The sequence below is a fragment of the Balaenoptera acutorostrata genome, chromosome X (assembly GCF_949987535.1).
Source record: "Balaenoptera acutorostrata chromosome X, mBalAcu1.1, whole genome shotgun sequence".
Lineage (NCBI taxonomy): Eukaryota > Metazoa > Chordata > Mammalia > Artiodactyla > Balaenopteridae > Balaenoptera > Balaenoptera acutorostrata.
Genome location: NC_080085.1, coordinates 107,862,300 through 107,874,585, shown reverse-complemented (window position 1 = coordinate 107,874,585; position 12,286 = coordinate 107,862,300). Strand labels below are relative to the sequence as shown.

At 38.0% G+C, this 12,286-nt stretch overlaps 1 protein-coding gene across 3 annotated transcripts in view; it reads right to left on the bottom strand.

Annotated features, from left to right (window-relative positions):
- Positions 1-12,286, bottom strand: part of XIAP (X-linked inhibitor of apoptosis) — a 45,870-nt gene that overhangs the window by 4,714 nt on the left and 28,870 nt on the right. For all 3 annotated transcript variants that reach the window (XM_007184578.2, XM_057538799.1, XM_007184580.2), the window contains 3 exons: positions 11,407-11,485; positions 9,583-9,625; positions 5,812-6,012 (listed from right to left, as the gene is read on the bottom strand). In XM_007184578.2, the coding sequence (XP_007184640.2) occupies positions 5,812-6,012; positions 9,583-9,625; positions 11,407-11,485 (323 nt within the window). The remainder of the gene's footprint in view (positions 1-5,811; positions 6,013-9,582; positions 9,626-11,406; positions 11,486-12,286) is intronic.

Here is a 12,286-nt window from a genome sequence, read left to right as displayed (position 1 = left end):
TAAGTGCTATAATAAAGTTACATACAAAGTGCTCTGGGACAAGACCACAGAACAAGTTCTTCTGTTCAGACTAGCTGGGGAAGGCTTCACGGGTTGGCGGCTGTTGGATGGGGGAGGGGGAAGTGGAAGAGTGACATTTAAAAATCGCAATTCGCTAAGCAGAGAAACAAGGCTTAGGTAAAAGGAGTAGCATATAGAAAAGGCATGGCTTATTCCAGAAATGGAGGGATGGATTCGAGGGCCACTTCTGAAGTGGGACAAGTAGGATTTGGTGACTGGATGTGAGGGATGAGGAAGAAAGGAAATAAAGTCGATTTCAAGATTTCTAGCATGGCTGACAAGGGGATGGTGATGCCAATAGGAAATATAAAAGGAGGTACAGGTTTGGGATTTTCAAGATTTTTTGAGGTGTTTGCACAGCATCCATATAAAAATGTTCAACAGGCAATCGGAGAGTCAAGTCTTGAGATCAGAAGAAGTCAGGGCTAAAGACAGAGATTTGGGTGTCATCAATACACAGGTGGCACTGAAGTTCTTGCTTAATTCAGCCTTTGTCAACTAAGTTTTGTGAAATGTTAACTAATATGCCATAGAAATGTGTTTCACTGTCATATATAACTATAATGACAACAACATCAACAACAGCAGCAATTAACAGTAATATAGCACTTCTACTATGTGCTAGGCACTATTCCAAATGCATTACATATTATAACAACCTTTGTAATCACTGTATACCAGTGTATACCAAATTTAGCCTCACATGAGAATCACTTGGGGCATTTTTTTAACAATAGGTTCCTTGGCCCCATTCACTGAATCTAAAATTTATGGGGTTGAGCACACTGGCATTTGGGAACCATGACTATCAAGTTCAGGGCAGTGTAACAAAGCATATATGCCCTCTTAGAAATTCAAAATGCATTTCCCTATTTAACTACAGAGTTCATTTTTCATGGCATCTCTTTTAACATTCTGGGAACACTATTCTGAAAACAAATTTGGGAAACAGTGGTCTAATTTTATTCAACAAATACTTACTGAACACTTAGCTAGGTTCTAGGCATTAGAGATAGAACAATTAACAAATATATAGACCCTGGGCTTCCAATCATTCATAGACAAGTAAGGAACACAAGCAGACAGGAAATTATAATACAGTGTGATGATAAAAAGTAATTATAATGTGTTATGAAGAACACAGGAAGGGTGTCCGTGCACACACACATAAAGGGGAGGCCTCCCAGAAAAAATTATACCTAAACTGGGTCCTAAAGGATGAGTAGGAGTAAAGTAGGAGAGGGAGATGGCCTTGGGGGACAGGAGCAATGGGAGAAGAGGGTTCTGGGCAGAGGAAATGACATAAGCAGGCGCCAAGGAGAGAGACAGAACCAGGCCTGCAAGTGCACAGGTAAGGCTTGGGAAGAGAGTCTGAGGGGGAAATAGCATGACATGAGGCTACAGAAGGTTAGCAGGAGCCTGATCATGAAGGATTTGACAACCCATGTAAAGGAGTTTGGACTTGACACCGAGGACCCCAGGAGCCAGTGAAGGGTTTTAACCTGGAAAAAGATATCAGAATTGCTTCAGAAAGGTTTTCTTGATTAGCGGTGGAGAAAAGGATTATATATCTTTTTTCTTAAAAGGCAACTTCCTGGGCATAATCAAAACTCAAACATGGAACACAGAGATAAGAAGATAAACTGCCTGCCCCCAAGAAGCTCGTCTAATGGGCAGGAGAGAAAAGAAAACAGTTCCAAAATGATGTTACAATTGCTTTAACAGCAGAGAGAGTAGAGGGAGCTGCAAACTCTGCTATGGGTATTGGAGAAAACTTCAAAGAAGTGACCTTTGAGCTGAGCCTTGAAGGATGAGTTCAAGAAATGGATTTAAGGAACTGGGGGTGGAGTGGGGTATCAGATGAGGTATACAAACAGGAAAAAGGCATTCGGGGCATAGGAAACAACAGAAGTAAAGGGATGCATTATAAACTGATTTATATTATATGGAAGCATCTGACCAAAAAAGTCGGAATAAAGTATATATTCATGCCATCACCAAGACTGTGGTAACCAGTGCAAGCTAGCCTGCCAGAGGAATATGGAAAAGCAGAGTGACTTGGTTAAGGGAAAGCACTTGAGATAACAGGCTTTCTGCTGCCGTCCATAAGCAGAGGGACTCGGCGATCATGCAGCAGAAGCAGAAAAAGGCAAATGAGAATGAAGAACCCAAGTAACTTCATGTCCAATCCTCTTGCACTTCTCCTGTGTGCCTGGAGCCAGTCCCACCATGCTAGAGTTTCCTCCTGTAGTGCTCACAGGTCCCAGCACAGCATTCCCTTTGCCCTGAGTCTACAGCAGGTCTCTTTTGTGCTTCCTTCCCTTCAGGTAGTCTCTACACCTGGGCCAGTCCTGGGGGTAAGGGGACTACCCCTTCCCAGTGTTTTTTAAAAGTAGCTTTGTAATTCCAAGAAAAATCAAAAAAAGGAAGACAATTAAGTAATTTACACATTACTTTTGGGTGTAATGCCACAATGAATAAAAAAGGACACTGGATCAGATACCTCTAGTAGTCGAATTTACAGAGACAGAAAGCAGAATGGTGGTTGCCAGGGGAGGGGGAAATGGGAGTTGTTGTTTAATAGGTAAAGAGTTTCAGTTTTGTAGATAAAAAGAGTTCTGGAGATTGATTGCACTACAGTGTGAATGTACTTAAAACTACTGAACTGTACACTTAAAAATGGTTCAGAAGGTAAATTTTATGTGTATTTACCACAATTGTTTTGTTTTTGGCTGCGCTGCGTGGCTTGCTGGATCTTAGTTCCCCGACCAGGGCTGGAACCCAGGCCCTCAGCAGTGAAAGCACCAAGTCCTAACCACTGGACCACCAGGGAATTCCCCACAATTTTTTAAAAAGTAAAAAAAAAAAACAACAAGAAAAAACAGGAACACTGGACCAGAAGTCAGGAAACCTGAATTTTACTCCCAACTATCTGAGTGACCTTGAGTAACAGCATATCTGCACTTCAGTTTTCTCTGAAGTTAATGAAAATTTTATATGATCTTTAAGGTTCCTTTCATTCCGATTGTTTGTGATTCCATGTTTGCAGACCACAATGGATGAAATGTCATGCCTACCAAACACAGATATCATCAACTCCACTTTTCCTACCTTATTTCAGGCTTGCATACAGACACTTACTTGAGATGGTGATGGTCTGGGCATTCTTTCCAGACTAATAGTTTACCTTTGGCAATTACTTCCCTCTAGCCTTTAGAGTAACTATTGGGTTCTTTCCTTTCCTGAGGTACCTTTCCCCTTCTACTTCCTACAAGGCCCCCTTCTAGGTCGGGAGGTTCTGGCACATAGCAATAAAGGCAACAGCTAGATAATCTTTGATGTTATTTGCTAATATTTTTACTACATTATTTTAAACCACTTCTAGAATAAACTGATGTTATTAATGTTCCTATCAGAGCAGATACGTGTGGAAAGACAGACTGATAAGAAATGTGTATGGGTTATTTGATTTTTACATTATGTTCTGTAATATACACATAAGGATTAAAGCAAGTGCCTTAACACACATGAAGTAAAGGGCTTTATATCATACTATGTTGTTTTTAAAAAGAAAGAAAAAAGATACTAATTTGGTACTATCTTTAGAAGACGGGGGTATTCTCTGTCACAGAGCCAATGGGATAAAAACTAGTATTGAATCTAGGATTTCTCAATGAGTAACAATAACATTGTACTTTTTTCTAATAACTTCCATCTGCTTTACTTCAATTAGGCCCACCCTCTATTTTGTATAGAATTAGAAGATTCTTAGTGCCAGTCTTTCCTCATCAGCTTTTGGGAAGAGAAATAGACAGCAGTCCTCCATGAGAAGATAGCCTGTAACAATTACTTGCCTCTCAATTTTGTGAGACTAAGGAGCGATCAACTGATGAATTCTAACCTGTGCCCCTGAGAGCTGGCATTTGTTTAGGCTCTCCTTCCCACACTACCCTGGCTTGTAGTCTCAGTAATAAGAACCCCCCACCAACTCCTGTTGGATAGAGGACAAACATGCCCCAATGCACTCTGTCCCTTGTTCTCTTGCTACTGCAACCCACTAAATCTTTCTGTTGTAAACACCTTCAGGTATAAAAACTAACACCTTATTGTCAAACTTAATTAAGCTTGAGTTGTAGTTACGGGGAGAATGGCACAATCACTTGTATCACAAGTAAATGGTTTGTTTCACCATCACCAAGACACATGGAGCTATTATAGGTTTTAAATACATGCATCTTTAAGGAAAATATGCTTTCTGCTGACTCTTTTACATCAACTAATGTAATTTAAAACATCATTAATGTTATACTGTTTTATGACTTATGTAATTATGTGAATAATGTTTCAAAAGCATCTGAAATAACCTAAAGATCAAAAGGGTCTTTAAGGTTAAAAAAAAAAAAAAGTGAACTTTTAGGTTCATTAGCCCTTGGAGAATTCTCATCTTTTGATACAGGTGGTCAAAAGCTTAGAGAATGATTATAATAAAGTACCCCAAGAATGTATTCAGTTTGAAACCTTTTCTTTAACCTCCAATGTTGTTGGCAAGCTCTAGAGTAGCTGTCATCCTTAAAGGAGAAACTTGTATTTTTTATCTTTTTTTTTCCTAAAAGGAGGTTATATACTTCTCTTCTACATTATTTAATAAACTTTCTATATATGATTCATAGTATTAAGATGCCATTAATTCAAGTTCTATTTAGCAATATGACCCCTTTATATATTTACATCATATGAAAAGTTGCAGAACACTCTAAATCCAAAGAGTTTCAACTACAAAACTTATAGTCTACACACAATGATAAAAGTTAGTCTTTGTTGTTCTTTATCTAAAATAGAGCATAAACTCACACTTTTAAAATGAATGGATCACTGGATCTTACTTGGACCCTGAGTAGAACAAATGAACTGTAAAAACATTTTAAGACAATGAGGAAAATTAAAACCAACTGAATTTCAGATGATATGGAATTACTGTTAATTTTGTTAAGTGTGACAATAGTATGTTATGGGCTAAATGTCTGTCTCTCCAAAATTCATACGTTGAACCCCTGACCCACTGTGTGATGGTACTTGGAGGTGGGGCCTTTGGGAGGTAATTAGGTTTAGATGAGGTAATGAGGATGGGACTCCATGATGGGATCAAGGTCCTTATAAGAAGAGGAATAGAAAGCGGAGTGCTCTCTCTCTTGGCCATGTGAGGACTTAGAGAAGGCAGCCATCTGCAAGCCTGGAAGAGAGTCTTCACCAGGAACCAAATCTGCCTGCACCTTGGTGTTGCACTTCCCAGCCTCCAGAACTATGAGAAACAAATGTCTGTTGTTTAAGCCACCCAGTTTACAGTACTGTTATAACAGTCTGAGCAGATTAACACACAGTATTAAGGTGACGTTAAAAGAACTCCCTATCAGATATTTATTGAAGTATTTATAGGTAAATGATATATAGGATGTCTGGGATTTACTTTGAAATACTACAGCAAAGAAAAAAAGGTGGGGGAAGAAGTGAAACAAGATTGGAAAAGTGTTGACAATTATTGAAGATGGTCAATGCGTACGTGAGGGTTCATTATACTACTCTCTCCACTTTTGAGTATGTTTGACATTTTTCATAATAAAAAGTTTTAAAAAACATTTATCCTAAGGGGAATATGAGAGGAGGGAAATGAATGGGCCACAAAGTCATGTAAGATACTATCCATAATGAAGTGATGTTAGGTGTGTATTGCTTTTTAAAAACAGGCATGCGTACCTTTCTGTAATGAAGTCTGACCTGATTCATCTTGTGTATTGTCTTTCTGAGCACTCACTAGATCTGCAACCAGAACCTCAAGTGATTTATAGTTGCTCCCAGATGTCTGAATTTTTTCCTCCATTATTTTCTTAATGTCCTTGAAACTGAATCCCATTCGTATAGCTTCTTGTACCATAGGATTTTGGAATATGGTATCATCTGAAATGAAAATTGGTGAGGAAAAAGATCATAGAGTTTAATTATTTTCATTAACACAACTCAACAGCAAAGTATAATTAAAAAGAAAAATTTAAGCAACAAGCAAAAAATCAAAACCAGGGACTCCCCTGGTGGTCTAGCAGCTAAGACTCTGTGCTCCCAATGCAGGGGGCCCAGGTTTGATCCCTGGTCAGGGAACTAGATCCCACATGCTGCAACTACAAAAAAAAAAAAAAATCCCGAGTGCCGCAACTAAGACCTAACGCAGCCAAATAAATAAACAACAACAATAAAAGATCAAAACCAAACCACCAAACCAAAGCTGCTTTGGGAAGAGGATTTAGAAATACTTGGGGCATTGAAGAATCACTTTCAGAATCTTACAACAGTTGAAAATGCAATGAGTATGTATTTTGTAGCATTATGAATTGAGATTAGGTGCTTTAAAGACTACATGAACAGTACAAGATAAGGTAAAACAGATAAGAAAAGGGTTAAGTGCTTCAAAAATCTGAAAAGTGTGGATGTCTTTAGTGAATCACCAGCAATTATTTTGAAAAAATCATGAGAAATAGAGGAAGACCCAGTCTTTGACCTTGAATGTATCAGTTTCCTATCTCTCTGACTTAGTTTCTGCAGCTGGGGGTGGGGGGTGGACTAGATAAGGCAAGAAAGCAAATAGAAAGTCACTTTAATGACACTCAAAGTAGGAATACAGATTGTGTAGTGATGTGCTAAAAGAGGAGACTTCTCCTCTTACTCATCAATTCTACTCTTTGGTATTTTTTTTTCTTTTCCATGCCGCACAGCTTGCAGGATCTTAGTTCCCCGACCAGGGATTGAACCTGGGCCCCGGCAGTGAAAGCGCCGAGTCCTGACCACTGGACCGCCAGGGACTTCCCCACTCTTGGGTATTAAAAATGAGTACATATATCCACCAAAGACATACACAAGAATATTCACAGCACTGTTATTTATAACAGGCCCAAACTGGAAACAACTGAAATGCCCATCATCAGGTGAATGGATAAGTAAATTCTGGTATATTCAAATATTACACAGCAAGAAAGAAAAATGAACTACTGCCACAGACAACATGGATCAATCACATAGATATGATAAACAAAACATCATCATAATGATGAACCAGAGACAAAAGAGTGCATACTGTATGATTACATTTTTAAGATGATCAAATCTAATCTATGGTAACAGAAGTCAGAATATAACTTGAGGGTGGATATTGATTGGGAAGGGGCCTGAAGGAGCTTTCCAGGGTGGTGGAAATGTTCTATATCTTGATCTGGGTGATGGTTAGATGGACCTCTACCTCATACCATATACAAAAATTAACTCAAAATGGATGAAAGACCTGACTGTAAGAGCTAAAACCATAAAACTCTTAGAAGAAAACACAGGTGACCTTGGATTAGGCAATGATTTCTTAGATATGACACCAAAAGTATAAAGCAACAAAAAAAACAGACAAATTGAACTTCATCAAAATTAAAAAGTAATATGCTTCAAAGGACACCAACAAGAAAGCGAAAAGACAACCCACAGAATGGGAGGAAATATTTGCAAATCATATACTTGACAAGGGACTTATACGTATAATGTATAAAGAACTAAAATATAAAGAACTATTACAACTCCATAATAAAAAAAAAGTAACCCAACTAAAAAAAGGGCAAAGGAGATGAACAGACATTTCTCCAAAGAAGACATACAAATGGCCCATAAGCACATAAAAAAATGCCCAACATCATTAGCTATCAGGGAAATGCAAATCAAAACCACAATGAGATACACTTCACACACCACTAGGAGAGCTGTAATAAGGAGACAGACAACAAGTGTTAACAAGGATGTGGAAAAACTAACTGAAACCCTCATACACTGCTGGTGGGAATATAAAATGGTGCAGCCACTTTGGAAAACCGTCTGGCAGTTTATCAAAAGTTTAAACATAGAGTTACCACATGACCCAGCAACTCCATCCCTAAACATATACCCAAGAGAATTAAAAACATATGCCCACACAAAAACTTGAACACAAACGTTCATAGCAGCATCAGCATCATTCATAATAGCCAAAGAGTGGAAACACCCCAAATGTCTACTGACTAATGAATGGATAAACAAAATGTGGTATTATCCATATAAAGGAATATTTTCCACCATAAAAAATAATGAAGTACTCATATATGATAAGGGTTGAACTTATATGACTGGATGAACCTTGAAACCACACATTATTATTCCATTTATATGATATGTCCAGAATAGGCAAATCCATAGAAACAGAAGTAGATAAGTGGTTGTTTGTGCTTGGGGGTCGAGGGGCTGCAATGGTGAATGACTGCTAAGGAGTATGGGGTTTCTTTCTGGGGTTATGATAATGTTTTGCAATTAAATAGTAGTTATGGTTGTACAACCCTGTGAATATACCAAAACCCACTAAAGTGTATACTTTATACGGGTGAAATTTTTGCTGTATGAATTATATCTTCATTTAAAAACACTAATCTTAAACCAGAGCAAGAGTCTTACTAGTCATAAAAGGAATAGTATGCAGTATAAGGATGATTATTATCAAGAAATGTTATAGAATCTCTGTTTCTGGATAATTTCAAAAATACAGGCTGGAAAAAATGATTTCTTAAACTACCATTTATGCACATTACAAAACCTTAATCAAATAGTATCAAAGTGGCTCTCCTTCTCTAGCATACGTATGAATATATATAGTATTCCCTTGCCTTCTAATCCTTAAGATACTAAATAGATGATGTTATGAGTATAGGGAGTCACCTATCATCAGACACCAGACATATTCTAAATTAAACTTTACTATTTTTGAAACATGATGCCTAGGTTGAGAATGAGATCTGTAGTGTGATGTAGGATTCAGAAGACCTTCTTTACAGTCCTAGTTCCACTAATGCTTTGTAATGTAACCGTGGGCAGGTCACTTAACCTCTCTGTTTCTTCATCCGAAAAGTGGGATAACAATATCTTCTTTGTTTCACATATCTTTCTCTGCACACTTTAGTTTTTAAAGATGTCTATGATGAGTAAATAATCTTTGTGATAAAAATCCTCTACCTCTCTAAAAGGTAATAGGAGGTAAACAAACCAAACCATACGCCTTTGTGAAGAAGCTGGGGAAGGCAAAAAGATGGCATGGAATAAGGAAGCAGGAAGGTTAGGGCTGATCATTGTGATGGCACATTAGTAGAGCACTGGATTCACAATCCTGGCTAACTAAAGAAACCCCATTGACAAAAATACACTTAACGCTTTTTGTGATTTTAACAGAAATAACAATGGACAGCCTACAGCTGTTCCTCTCAAACTTGGAAAAACTGTCCAACCTCTGAACCAATGTTCCCAGTATATAAATATCCAACTTAACTTTATAGGCACTTCATTAATTCTTAAGTCTATAGCAATCTCATCTCAAAGAAATATACCTTGAAAGAATCAGTTTACCCTTCCACCTTATAAATAACAAGTATAATAAATTGGCAATGAAATTAAAGTATTTATTTTAATAAGAATATTTACCAATTCTTTTAGTTAATGATGGTGTTTTTTCAGCAGTTCTCGTCTAAAATAGAAATATGAATTATAAGTTAGAATTCCTTTTGGTAGAAGACAATTACTTCAATTTGAGAAGTTATGTTAATCATGAGTTTATAAATTAGCGTTATTCCAGTTCAACATATGAATATTCACAAGAGGCATATAGCCTGATGAAGCTAGAAGTTAAAAGATCATCTAACCCAATCCATTCACTTTACAGACAAGAAGCTGAGGCTCAGGGAGATTAAACAACTTGATCGAGGCAATACAGTTCATGGCAGGGCCATAATGGCAACTCTTGTGTCTCATTCTAGTCCAGGGCTCTTTCCACAAAGTACTGATGCCTTGGCCACCCCAGGCCACACTATCAATATAGATACCTTTTTGATATTTTAAATACTGTCTGTGAAAAGTTAAAGACTAGTAGTACAAAACACATTATACAAGTCTAATTTCAGAAGGCTGAGGGATTTAAGTGTTTTAGTTCTTCAAGCCCATTTTCGCCTACAGTGATACTTAAATCAGTTCATCCTGATTCCCTTTTCACAAATTTGCTTTCGCTTAAGAAAAACAAGCACTCTTCAAGATCTCCCCTTTCAGCTCACCATACATTACTGTTTTACTTTAAAATTTTTATTTTATATTGTAGTTGATTTACAATGTTGTGTTAGTTTCAGGTGTACAGCAAGGTGATTCAGTTTCACATATACATATATCTATTCTTTTTCAAATTCTTTTCCCATTTAGATTACAGAATATTGAGCAGAGTTCCCTGTGCTATACAGTAGGTCCTTGTTGGTTATCTATTTTATTTATTTATTTTAATAAATTTATTTATTTTTGGCTGTGTTGGGTCTTCATTGCTGCACGCGGGCTTGCTCTAGTTGGCGGCGAGCTGGGGCTACTCTTCATTGGGGTGCATGGGCTTCTCAGTGCAGTGGCTTCTCTTTGTTGCGGAGCACAGGCTCTAGGGGCGCGGGCTTCAGTAGTTGTGGCACAAGGGCTCAGTAGTTGTGGTACAAGGGCTCAGTAGTTGTGGTGCATGGGCTTAGTTGCTCCGCGGCATGTGGGATCTTCCCGGACCAGGGCTCGAACCCGTGTCCCCTGCATTGGCAGGCGGATTCTTAACCAGTGCGCCACCAGGGAAGTCCCAGTTATCTATTTTAAATATAGTAGTTTGTATATGTTAAACCCAAACTCCTAATTTAGCCCCCTCCCCACCTTTTCCCTTTGGTAACCATAAGTTTGTTTTCTAAGTCTGTGAGTCTGTTTCTGTTTTGTTAAATAAGTTCATTTGCATCATTTTTGCTCACTGACTTCCTTTTGGTCACACATACCTTCTTTTGGTGTCTTAACACCTCTATCAAGCCTTCTGCCCTGGGAGCGATTCTGTTTCTTCAGGTGATTTTGCGTAACTCTCTTCTGAACCATTATATTTTGTTTAGCGATGTAACAGAGTTAATATTTTTTAACAATTACTTTTTAAAGACTGTTTAGGTACACAGTAAAATTAAGGGGAAGATACAGAGATTTCCCATGTACCCCTTGCCCCAGCACATGTGTTCCCTCCCTCATTATCAACATCCTTCCCAGAGTGGCACACTTGTTAAAATCAGTGAACCTACACTGATACGTCATAATCACCCAAAGTCTATAGTTTACATTAGGGTTCACCCTTGTTGTTTTACATTCTATCACCATACATTATTAATCTAAAATACTATACTGTGAATTTTATACCAAGAAATCATTGCAAAACAAATTATGTAATATTTGAAACTATATATTCTACAATATGTGACTTACCAGAGACTCCTCAACTGAATGGGTTAAATGAATATTGTTTATGTATTCTTGTCCCTTCTCTTCTAACAGGTATCTACACCTAAACAAATAAAAGGTTAAACTTTAGTAGCTCATAAATTAGTAAAGTATAATTAAAGATATAACCTCCATCATGTTAATTCCATTAACTTGCTTTTTGATATTTCTAAGGAGCCACAAAATAAAATGTTACTCAATTCCCTATCAAACTATCATTTTAAGGTTAAAAAAATGTTCCCTTTGTTATCCTAATATGCTAATGTCAGTAGAGCAAAAATATCAACTTGAGAACTTTCAGCTTTTACGCAAGTTATTAAATTAGCACCTTGACATTTAAAAACAAGTTTTAAGTAATCTTAATGAGATTTAGAGATTAACCAATTGTGTACATTTTAAAGGAATTCTTTAGGCTTTCAGCCTTTCCTTTTTAATTAATTAATTAATTAATTTATTTTTGGCTGTGTTGGGTCTTCGTTTCTGTGCGAGGGCTTTCTCTGGTTGTGGCAAGTGGGGGCCACTCTTCATCGCGCTGCGCAGGCCTCTCACCATCGCGGCCTCTCCCGCTGCGGAGCACAGGCTCCAGACGCGCAGGCTCAGCAACTGTGGCTCACGGGCCCAGCCGCTCCGCGGCACGTGGGATCTTCCCAGGCCAGGGCCCGAACCTGCGTCTCCTGCATTAGCAGGCAGGTTCTCAACCACTGCGCCACCAGGGAAGCCCAGCCTTTCCTTTTAAGGCTGTTTAAGGTTAAGATTTATTTTCAAATGATCATTCTGAAGTTTTAAGTTGTACTATTTTGTAGGCCAAAAATTCACATCACTGTACACTGTACACATCTGTGTACTTTAAAGAGGCAAGATGGCA